Source organism: Microcebus murinus, chromosome 8 (assembly GCF_040939455.1).
Source record: "Microcebus murinus isolate Inina chromosome 8, M.murinus_Inina_mat1.0, whole genome shotgun sequence".
NCBI lineage: Eukaryota > Metazoa > Chordata > Mammalia > Primates > Cheirogaleidae > Microcebus > Microcebus murinus.
This window is the reverse complement of record NC_134111.1, coordinates 76,906,865-76,917,860: the sequence shown is the minus strand read 5'-3', so window position 1 is coordinate 76,917,860 and position 10,996 is coordinate 76,906,865. Positions and strand designations below refer to the sequence as shown.

Sequence of the window (10,996 nt, the reverse complement as noted above, 5' to 3'; positions counted from 1 at the left end):
AAATGTTGATGATGATACATACATTCATCCTCCAGGATAATTTCAAATCTCAGTTCCTTATTTTCATGGAATGAAGGTTGACTAGCAGCTAGGCTGAGCACACCCTGTCTTCTGTGGCAGCAAGAGAAATCTTATGCACCCAGCAAAAAAGAAAAAAACTGGTGAAGAGTGAGAGTGGGAAGAGAACTTGCATCACACAAAAAAAAAGAGATATGAACTTAACAAAGAAAAAGATATAACAAGGTAGAGGATATTATTTATTATTTATCAGAATTCCAGCTGTTGCTTCTAAAGAAGGTCAGACCCTAGGAGGACTCCATGTCCCCAGGGTCTCAGGAGTAGAAGGGGATGGAGCAGGAGGAACAGGCCATGTGATTCAGTCAGGCTCTCCACAGAAATAGAAGGTAGTCTAAAATGTTAAGGGAAGAGGGCTAATGAAGGAACTGTTACCACAAATGTGGAAGGAGTCAAGGAATGAACAAGGCGTCCCGCCCTGGATGAAGCACCAGGGCCTACCCACAGGGGAAAACTCTTTACTTCCCCTAGGCCTAGACGGGCAAAGGAGGAGCCTTCTGAGCTTCTCCAGAAATAGACACTGAGAAAGGCTTCCAGGGTAAGCAGTTTATGTGCTTACCAGCAGGGAAGTGGAAAAGTAAGATAGGGAAGGAATATCTACCAATAAAGTGTATTAAGCCAGTTATCACTGTGGGCATCTGGAACTTACCACCACAAGCAAACTCTGGGGGCTGATTCTATGGGGCAAAGCACAGGCCATGGGGTTACTACCCACCCTAGGCCCAGGGATCCACTGTGGCTAGGCAGAGGTCAGAGCCCAAGCAGGGTAAAGAAGGCATCCCCATGGCAGAATGACCCAGCCTGGGGTTTTAGAACCCAAACAGGTGAAAAGGCCACCCATGGGGTGGGAGAGTCCAACCTGGGCAAAAGAGTAACAGAGAATTGGGTAGCCTGGAATGAAGGGTCAGAGCCCAAGCAGAGAGAGAAGGGTACCACATGGGGGAGGAAGAAGATAGGAGATAGATTTTATACTGGGGGACTGATCAAATAAATAAATATGTTAAGGATAGAAGAGCCAGGTTTCTCCCTGACATAAGAGGGATAAATAAAGGAATAAATCTAGAATGAATCACTATGTAATATTGTATTGGAATTAATGGCATGGGTGTGACATCATGGATTTATAGATAGATATCTAAATGTATGTATGTATGCATACATATTATATAAATATACATTTGTATACACACACATATATGCATACACAATTACATCTGTATTTCTATTTATACACATATCTGTCTGGATAGACACAGATCCCCAGCTCTGTCCACTACTGGAAATCCCAATAGCAATGAGCATAACTAGTTTCTAGATCTGGGCTTCTAAAACCAATTTCCATTCAAAGAAACCAGGGCTCCTTAGAAAAGCAGCTGTTCCCAACGCTGGGACAGGGGAAGCTCCAGCTGAGGCTGGAATATCTCATTCCAGAAAGCAGGGAAGTGCTAACACAATGATGGGGACACAACAGAAGGATACAAGACCCAGTTTGAATGGTCTCCCACTGGCCAAGGTTGGGTTAACTTTAGTATCAAAACAGCATAATCATAGTAAACAATTGTAATCCATTGAATAAAATAGGACACCATGATGTCATTTAGATATAAACAAATAAATCAATAAATTGAAATTTTGATGAGGAAGAGAAGATTTATAGTTTCAAAGTACTTTCCCACACAATAATTATTAACTATAAAGAGAAAAAGAGTTACCTTCCAGTGGGGAAGTTCGATGGACACCACCTAAATCCAGTGATGAAAGTGAACATTATCAGTAAAGTAACAAGGTGAAATTGTGATGGAAAGAGCACAGGATCACTTCTGTGTTATTTCTGCCCAAGAAGAAGAACCAAATTTTAATCATGAAGAAACATCAGAATGACCCACACAAGAGACATTCTACTAAATAACTGCTTGTAACTTTCAAAAGTGTTGAGTCCATGACATCTAGACTGAAGAACTTTCCAGACTGAAGCACACGACAGAGACGTGGCAACTAACGCACAGGGAGATCCCGTACAGAATCCTGGGCTACAAAACACATTATGAAGACAGCTGGCAAATCTCGAATGCAGTCTGAGCACTCGACGCTAGCAATGTATCAATGGTAATTTTCTGATGTTGTTGGCCATGTTGTAGCTATGGGGGACAGTGTTCTTGTTTGTAGTAAATACATGCTTCTCAGAGGTGATAGCACAATAGGTCAGAAACTCAAAAAAAGAACAGTCCTTTTGTTGTGCTTCCAGCTATTTTATAAGTTTGTGGTCATTTCAAAATTTAAAAAGAAAATGAAAAAAAGTAACTGTTCCAAGCAATGTACCTATCTTTAAGAACAAGGTCAAATTTGAAGTCCTAGCTAAGGTAATCAGTTCCCTGCCCCACCCTACACGCTCCCCCCACACACACACACACACACAAAAAAAACCACAGTAAAATAATTTCATTTACTAAATATCAAATGTTTATTCTCTAGCTTCTTACTATTACCAAACTCTATTTGATAAGTGGCTCCTCTTAAAACCAGATTTTATTTCATGGAAATTTTGTTCTTTAACAATTCACTTTGAAATGTACAGTGCTGGGAATGAGCGTGCTTCAAGGCACAGCTTGGACAACCAGGCCAGGCAGGCCACCATGCAGGCTGTCCTCACCCCAAGCCCCCACCCAGAAAGCTGCAAACAACTCATGAAACATGCCCACAAAGCCAGCCAGGTTGTCCGAGTCAGCCAAAAACAACACTATACTTGATTCAAATTACAAGTTCAGTACTGTACTGTACACATACAGCATTACACATGCTTAAGATAATATAAGTATGCATAATGACACATTGGGTCTCACTTGTAAAGTAAACTATAAGCAGGCAACTGCAAGTTTTAAAACTACTGAATAACCCCATTTTACCTAAAGTTAAAAATGTTGCTGCAGATACACTGACAGCTTCAGAAGCCTTGGGCATGCAGACAGGAAGTGGGGAAACTATTGCAGCTAAGCATAATCACGTTACAGGTATTTAAGAACCTTTCTAGACAAATTATATTCTAAAGAGGACTATATTAAAGGGCCAGGGCCAGTTTCCAGGCTTGGATGGTTTCTAAGAGAGGGAATTGTGCCCTGATGTGTGTGTTTCTCCCCAGATCCCACAGGGCAAAATGCAGGTGGAGCCACTGTGGTGCCCAGGGTGACTTCAGCCTTTGGGGGCAAGAGCACCTGGTGGTCCCTGGCCCAGGGGAGTCCCTCAGTCTCTGGAATTCCACCCAGGTCTAGAGGGCTGCTCCAGGCTGATGGGGACCAAGTCGGACCTGCAAGCCCAGGGGCAGCCTGGCTATCATTTGGCAGCAACCCACAGTACCTGCAGCTTTAGGGTTAAATGGATCATTCGCTCTACCCCAGGAGAATGCTTGCCAATTAAAGATGGTTTTACTTGCAATTTTAATATAATCTACAAAAACAGCCTAACTTGTAATTAATAGTACCATGAAAACATAGATAAAATGGTAGAAAACAGGATAATGAAATGAAGTTGCTTTTGATTCTGGCCAATGTTTCCTTTCCTACCACTAGTGTCAACAAAGTAAGCCATTTTAACTGAATTTGGGGAAATAAGATGTCTTTCTGGAGCAAAAATATTCTTGCAAGGAGAATTCAGGCAAATATATTCATCATTAATTTTATATATATGTGTGTGTATATATATTTTATATATGTGTATGTATATTTTATCTTTATACACACACAGAGAAAGAGTGAGAAACAGAGGAAAAATGTAAACACAGCTCCCTATTCAGAGTGGCTGTCACACTGTCTGGTAGTTATGTTGTAGTATCTTAAAAGGATGAGGGCAAGAGAAAGCACCTACACTCTTGGTGGCATGGTCAATGGGGTTCAGAGACTGGAGAAGAGTGCTGTGTATGTACTTGTATTAGGACAGTATAGTTCATGTGGACATTTCAGAAATAAAATAGTTACAGTTCTGAAGTGTGTCCCTCTACTGTCTGATTAAAAGAAGAGTGCTCTATCCCCACAGCACGAAGAAGTAGTCTGTTAGTGAAACGCAGGCAGACGCTGGCCCTGGGCTGCTCATTTGCTTTGCAGATTCAGTACCCTAGGCATCTTTTAAAATTTTTTGTAGATGTGTTTGTTTTGCTGGCTGTGTGCATTGCTAGGAGCAGATGTGGGGACAGAGATTCCATCCCAGAGAGGTCTATTTGTTGAGCACACAGGAGCTGGGCCGTCTATAAGGCTAGTTGCAAGAGGGTGTTTGTTTTGCGAGAACTCAGCAGTACCAAGGCAGTCTGTTAAAATCTCTTTTGACTGATACAGTCACTGGTCCAGAATGAACAAAACACCATCAGGAGATGTATGTGGTCAAATCAAGTCAGAGTATCTGTGATCCAGGGAATCTTGTACTCAGGTTAGGGAAAACTGGCCAATGTGGTTCATGCCTGAGGGCCAGAGAGTTCCAGATTATGGTGTCACATCTGCAACAAAAATTTAGCATAAATTATTTAAAAGCTCTGTATGTGCCAATTCCCCTCGACAAACTTTCCCCTTTCCTTTGCTTCTCATGTACACACACATGCACGTGTACGCACATGTGCACGTGCACACACACACACTCACCCCATCCAAGCTCGCCTTAATGCTTCAAGACCCAGTACCAGTTCCCCATTTTCCATGAACTTTTTACGCAGCCCACTCTCGACTCCTAAAGCAGACATTGTCTGAAATCCTCACTGTGAAAGCACCCACTTCCAATTCCAGCTGCTGCTGCTGCTGTTCTACCACACATCTCTCATCTCTCCCTTTTCTGCCTCCAGGCTTTCTCTGAGAACTAGAGAGCAGGCTCTCCCCATCACAGGGCACAGCGGGGGGATGAGGGAGAGCCAATGCCCTTTGCAGGCAACCCCACACCAGCGGGGCTGGAGCCCGTGGATAAATGCCCTACTTGCCATCCTTCTGGGAGGCGTCTGCACACTCCGATGAAATCAGGCCCCTGTGGCCTATAGCTGAGGGTCCTGCACTCTTCGTTTGCTCTTCCTCCTTGCGGTCTCACTCTCCCTGCCCCCTTGCCCCTTCTTCCGGGATCACCTCCCAAATCAACTATTTATACTTGCGCCCAAGTCCTTATCTCAGGCTCTGCTTGTGGCAATCCCAACTAAGACAGACCCCCATGCTCATGAGCACAGAAAGTGTATTTTTTTTTCACTAGCAGAGCAACACTAGATAAGCTCTTTACTAGTGTCAAAGCTGTGGTGTTGACTTTCAGGGGAACCAGAAGAGTCGCTGAACACTCTGGGCCTCAGTTCTGTCATCTAGAAAATGAGGAGGTGAACTAAAGGGGACCTCTCAGCTCCCTTCCCAAGCTATACTCCCATGACAACACACGCTGTGTGTCCCTTGACCACCTAGGGGTGGCAAAAATGCTGTGGCTTTGCTTGTCACATCATTCCAACCACAAAGGCATAAAACGTACACATTTTCCACAATGTATTCTTCAAACTTTCTGAGCACTTCTCACACTTGACAACACTCAGTTTTAACACTCATCAGTAAAGGTCAAAGTCTCACCTAACTTAGACTTCTGAAGCCGTCCAAGTTCTCTCAACTTGCATACTCTTTCCATCAAAATAAGTGAATATCTTCACCAATTTCTCCTTCTTCCCCCACTGGTAGCACCAGCCCGCATCTCTCTTCCTACTCTCAGTCCCAAATCCCCACGCATCTGTGTAGCTCCCCCAGTACCTGACTCAGTAACATGCACTTAACTGATACTCAGTAAATGCTGATCAAATGACTTACTGAACTTTTCAAAAAGGAAGACCTAGAATCAGCCCAGTTTTTGAAATATCAATTGGAAAATCGCCTTGATACAATATCGTGGCGTATGAACTTTTTGTTTGTTTATTTTCAGTCATGGTTTATAAACATATTGCTTGTTTGTTTTCAATATATTTCAAAAAGCATAAATCCAGTTAAAGTAAAAATCCAGATTTTCACAGAAAGTACTAAAATTAGGTCCAAAAACAAAAAATTAAAAATTCTAGGCTTAACCAGAAGTACCCTCTTCCCTCCCCAAATCCCCATACCTGTGAGTATAGGTTTTTTGGCTGTCTTCACTGCTGCCATGAACATGTATTCACTGTTAGGGTCATGCACACTGGATTGATACTTCTGAAAGAAAAAGCCAGAAACGTGATTTGTCACCTGCTCCTCCCCATCTCCATCTTTGTTTTTTGACTGTTCTATACTCTTTGTTGAAGTGGAATATGACAAAAGCATATAAATGTGACTTAGGCAGCTGGCTTTAGGCTGAGTAGAAGAACAATATGAAAAGGGCTTTACATAAAAAGAGCTTTCTACTGAACTTCCTCATTTTTGCTTTTATTGCTTCTTCCCCAGTAGACACAGATGTGGGCCCAATCTCATTCTCTTCCCTCTTTATCTCTCCTTTCAAATTCCAGTCTGGCACAGATAGACACTGACTGGCCAATGACCACATCATGGATATACTTGAGTACTAGCATACTCCTAGAATATGCAGAATGGTACAAGTTCTTTAATTGAGAAAGTGTAATGTGAGAACTAAAAAGAATATCCCCTAGCACAGAGAGATTTTTGTTGTTGTCATCGCTGCTGTTTATCTTTCTGAATAGCTTTTTGGTAATTTTCTTTAAAAGCAAGGAGTCTAATAACTTACCTTGTAAAGAAGCTGGCAATTGCCTTCTCAGCTACTATTGCCACTTCACAAGACTTTCTCACCGGTTGTTTCTAATTTAGCAGTTCAGCGAAACTTATAACTTGTTTCATCTCTGTCCTCTTAAGAAGCTTAAATTAAAATTTGCAGCCTACGCATAATAATTTTTAAAAAATCAAAGGCATCTATTTTTATGTTTTAACCTTCCTCCTGACCTTTAGTCTTCCCTTGGCCCCAGTTTCGTCTTTTTTGAATAATAATAATAATATATCTCTCTGTAAGCCATTGAGTCACGTCTTTTTTGGAATATGTGTGCTATAACACAAATAAATAAACTTCTGTTCCAAGTGATTAATTTAATTGGTAGGTATATCTTGGGGGAAAGGAATTTTCTGGTAAGAGCAATGTGTACTTTTGATGAATAAATAATCATTTATGTACCTTGATAAAGCAGATTCAAGAAAAGATAGAAATTGCTCACCTTTTTTGTAAGCCAAAAAGTAAATAAGCATCCCAAAACACAGATGACACCAAGAGCTGCACATCCTAAGTATAACCAGAATTTCAGATGGCAACAAACTTGTGATTCTGTGGTAGAAAAAAAAGACATATTAATAAAAAAAACTCTGAGAATCAAATCTCCTCTTATAGTGCTGAACCACAAATTCTTTTATCAAATTTAGAAGAACTATTTAATCAGATGAAGCTTTTCTTTATAACGATCATGAAATCCAGCAAATGGCAACTAACATCATCCCAGTATTACAGCAAGGATCCAAAAACTAAAACCTAAAAGACTATGCACATACATGTTTATAAATGTAGTTAATAAAAATGGCTTTTCTGCCTATATTTTTGCAAGAGTTCGTGGCAAAAGTAATGTTATAAAACTATGATTTTTCAATCATCTTACTCCATTCCACAAACACAGCACAAAACCAAACCTAAAATCTTAGGTGAGTAGAGATGATAGCCATTATTAAGCCATGACTTTGGTTATTTGTCTTAATTTTTTTCCTGATTTTTAATGATATAGGTGATTTAAAGACAACATGCCCTATTTCTAACTCAGCAATCTATGTGAATAATTTGTATATTGTTAATTAATACTGATTAATATTAATAATGAATCATCTCTTATATATCCTCATCATAAATGATTGCCATCAATTGCAACTAAATGAACTCCAACACAAAAGGTACTTATTTGTCTAATTATTTTCATTAGTAAGAAAAGTTGTTAAAACATGTATGTATTCTTAAGTTTGGAAGATGAAAGCAATGTCTTACCATAAATATGCAAATATTCTCTTTTAAGAATGCCTACTTGAAAAGGAGGAGGATCAAAAATTGATAGTTTGCAGAAGTAATAGCTGGTATGAGAACTATCCAAGTTATATAGAAAAAAAGAGACACTGTTGTTGGACAACTGAGATTTACAAAATTTCAGATCCTCAATGGACACGGCGTTTCCACTTTCCTTTGTCTTAGTGAGATCACAAAGTATTTGCTCCCCTTTCAGTAACTGCATTTTAAATTGCTGGACAATCTCAGGGTATTTGCATAAAACTTTTACACCTCCGTTGTGAAATGAGAACATCTCATAATTGGCAGAATCATTGATTTCTCCTGGATGAAAAGAAAGATAACAAGCAAAAGTGACATTTCATGAATATGTTGCCCTGATAATTATATTTTAACATAAAATTAATTTCTTCTATTCATAAAGTCCTGAAAGAGTTTCAAGTCCCCCCCCAAAAAATAACATAAAACTGTGTCCTAGAAAAAAACCTAATTAGAAACTTGCTTATCATATGTGAATACATAACATGAAATATACTTAATACTAAATAATATATTTACATAGTATGAATCAAACAGGTATGGTCCATGCCCTTTGGCTGCTTTCATAATAGAGGCAGATGATAAATAAATATGTATTGATGCACTGTAATTTGTATTAGGAATGGACTACTACTAGAATAAAAGTAGTAGGGTTGTGGTGTTTCATAATTTTGACAAGAGAATCAGGAAAATGCCACTTTAAGGAAGTGAGTTTTAAAATTGAAATTAAAGGATGAGTAGCACTTAGCCAAACAAGAGGAAACAATGTAGTTTAGGAAAAAAGTTTTCAAAAGTACAAAATAGCTCAAACTAAAGATGATTATATATAAATGTATGTTTACATTATACCCTCCTGCTGGAGAGTAGAAGAACAGATGAATTATTCTCAAATGACAGAAGCGTGTTTCCTCTGAGCCTCATCCACTGAGAACCGAATCAAGGCCTGATATAATGCTAAGCCCCAGATTTTTGTTTACGTATTCATTTTTTTAAAATAAATCGAAGCTCTTAGGAAGCCAAAGTTGTTTTTGTGACCTACACAGAGATCACAGAAAGAAGAAACTGAAATAGTTTGGGCCTAGTAACAGATTCTGAATTATTAAATTATAAATTCAAACTGTTCTTTGCCCTCTTTTTCCTTTATCCATTTTCTTATTTAATGTGACAAAGTTGTTTCATGCTGAAATTGTTTGAGAAAATTACTAGCATGATGGTCTCTTAAGTTTTAAAATCTCTTGTCTTTATTTTTGAGAAAACTATATAACAAGTGTAAAGAATTTTTAAGGAAAAAATTACCTAGTCCTCCAGTGAAATGAAATACTGTTTGTATATTTTTGCTCTTTATCTTCCAGAAACACACTTATTTTATATAGCGAATATACTATTTTGTGTTCTCTCTTGTCATTTAATGTCATATCATAAATATTTCACTTTTACATATTCATCATAATTATCTTTTTAATGACTATAAAACAGGGCATAATGTTAACCCATTATAATTTATTATACCTAATAATAAATTATAACTATAACTAATATTGGGTGTTGGGGTTATGTTATTTTTAGCACTTTGATTTTATGTAAATATTACAACATTTTGTCAAATTGTTTAAAAGTTACTGTTACACTATATATTGCCATTTTGCTTTCTGACATTTATAATAGGATTAACATTATACAGGAGGGGCCATTTGTAACACCTCTGCTTGCACTAGTTGCCTTAATTTTATTTAAGATTCACCACAATTACTTTTATTCCTTAATATCTCTAGGCTTTAAGTTATATCTCTCTTATAACTATGGAATAGAGTTTCTACTTGGGGAATTGATTCTAAAAATAAGCACAAGCGTTCCAGCTTTCAGTTATGGTAGTCCCTATATTCAAACTAATTCCCACGCCAAAACAACCAAAAATGCTGAACAAAATGTCTAAAAATATTATTGAAAGGACTAAACAGCTGAAACAAAGGAGGAGAAATTACTAGGTTACATGTGAAAAGAGAATCCAGAACACAGAGAAACAAGCAGTGCTTGGAAGCCACTTTTACTCTGACAGCATTTGCTGTTCTCCCAAATTCAAGCTTTTGTTTTTATGTCTCAACTCCTAGAGTTTGCAAAGTGAAGAATCCAATAGAAGACCCTCTCCCCAACAAGTTGGGATCCCAAAGAATTACATCCTTATAGCACAGGTAAACCAGAAGTCACAGCAGGCCCTGAATTTTATATATATATTTTATTTAAGATTTTGAATATATCCAATTATATCAAATCTGAATTATAATTCAGACTATAATCCACTCTCAAAGCACTTCAATGGTCCAGAAAACCTCAATCCTTATATTTTGTTTAAGGTGGTCTTGCAATATTATTATCCCTAGGCTTTTGAAAGTAAAAATGCAAACTGTTATGGGAAGGAAAAATTTACATCCTAGGCCTCAAATGATTCCTACACAAAATATTTAAATTCATTGACAAGAACACCATAAAAACAATGAGATACACAGAAAACTGGGTAACAACAGAAATAACCAACTATAGAAACAAACCCACAACTAATATATTTGAATTATCAGGTCTCCAAAATAAAACAATGAGTTTATTATTCTTAAGGAAATAAAGAAATACTTGTAGTAATATCTACAATACACAGTAAATTTTTTTAAAGTCAACTAATCTGAAAAAGAACCAACTACAATTGGCCAAAAAAATGCACTGAGACTTAAAACTCGATGGATAGATTACTATTAACTCTTTAATATTAATAATTAATATTAATAATAACTTTATTAGCTCTAACATATTAGAGCTAAAGAAAGAATTGATGAACTAGAAGATGGGTTAGAAATTATTCAGATTCAACCCACAGATTCAAGAATTCCAA

At 37.9% G+C, this 10,996-nt stretch overlaps 1 protein-coding gene across 1 annotated transcript; it reads right to left on the bottom strand.

Annotated features, from left to right (window-relative positions):
• Window positions 1-2,512: 2,512 nt before the first annotated feature.
• On the bottom strand, window positions 2,513-8,395 carry ICOS (inducible T cell costimulator). Its single transcript, XM_012738905.2, has 4 exons — window positions 8,062-8,395; window positions 7,253-7,359; window positions 6,164-6,248; window positions 2,513-4,555 (listed from the first exon to the last, which is right to left on the bottom strand). The coding sequence occupies exons 1-4, from the start codon at window positions 8,369-8,371 to the stop codon at window positions 4,542-4,544; spliced, it is 516 nt and encodes a 171-aa protein (XP_012594359.2). The 5' UTR covers window positions 8,372-8,395; the 3' UTR covers window positions 2,513-4,541.
• Between the last annotated feature and the right edge of the window lie 2,601 nt (window positions 8,396-10,996).

Coding starts and splice junctions, on each gene's coding strand:
- ICOS (XM_012738905.2), bottom strand. CDS start 8,371: ATGTTCTCATTTCACAACGGAGGTGTAAAAGTTTTATGCAAATACCCT. Junction 7,360..8,061: donor AGAATATTTGCATATTTATG/GTAAGACATTGC, acceptor TTTCTACCACAG/AATCACAAGTTTGTTGCCAT. Junction 6,249..7,252: donor CTTTTTGGCTTACAAAAAAG/GTGAGCAATTTC, acceptor TTTTTCTTTCAG/AAGTATCAATCCAGTGTGCA.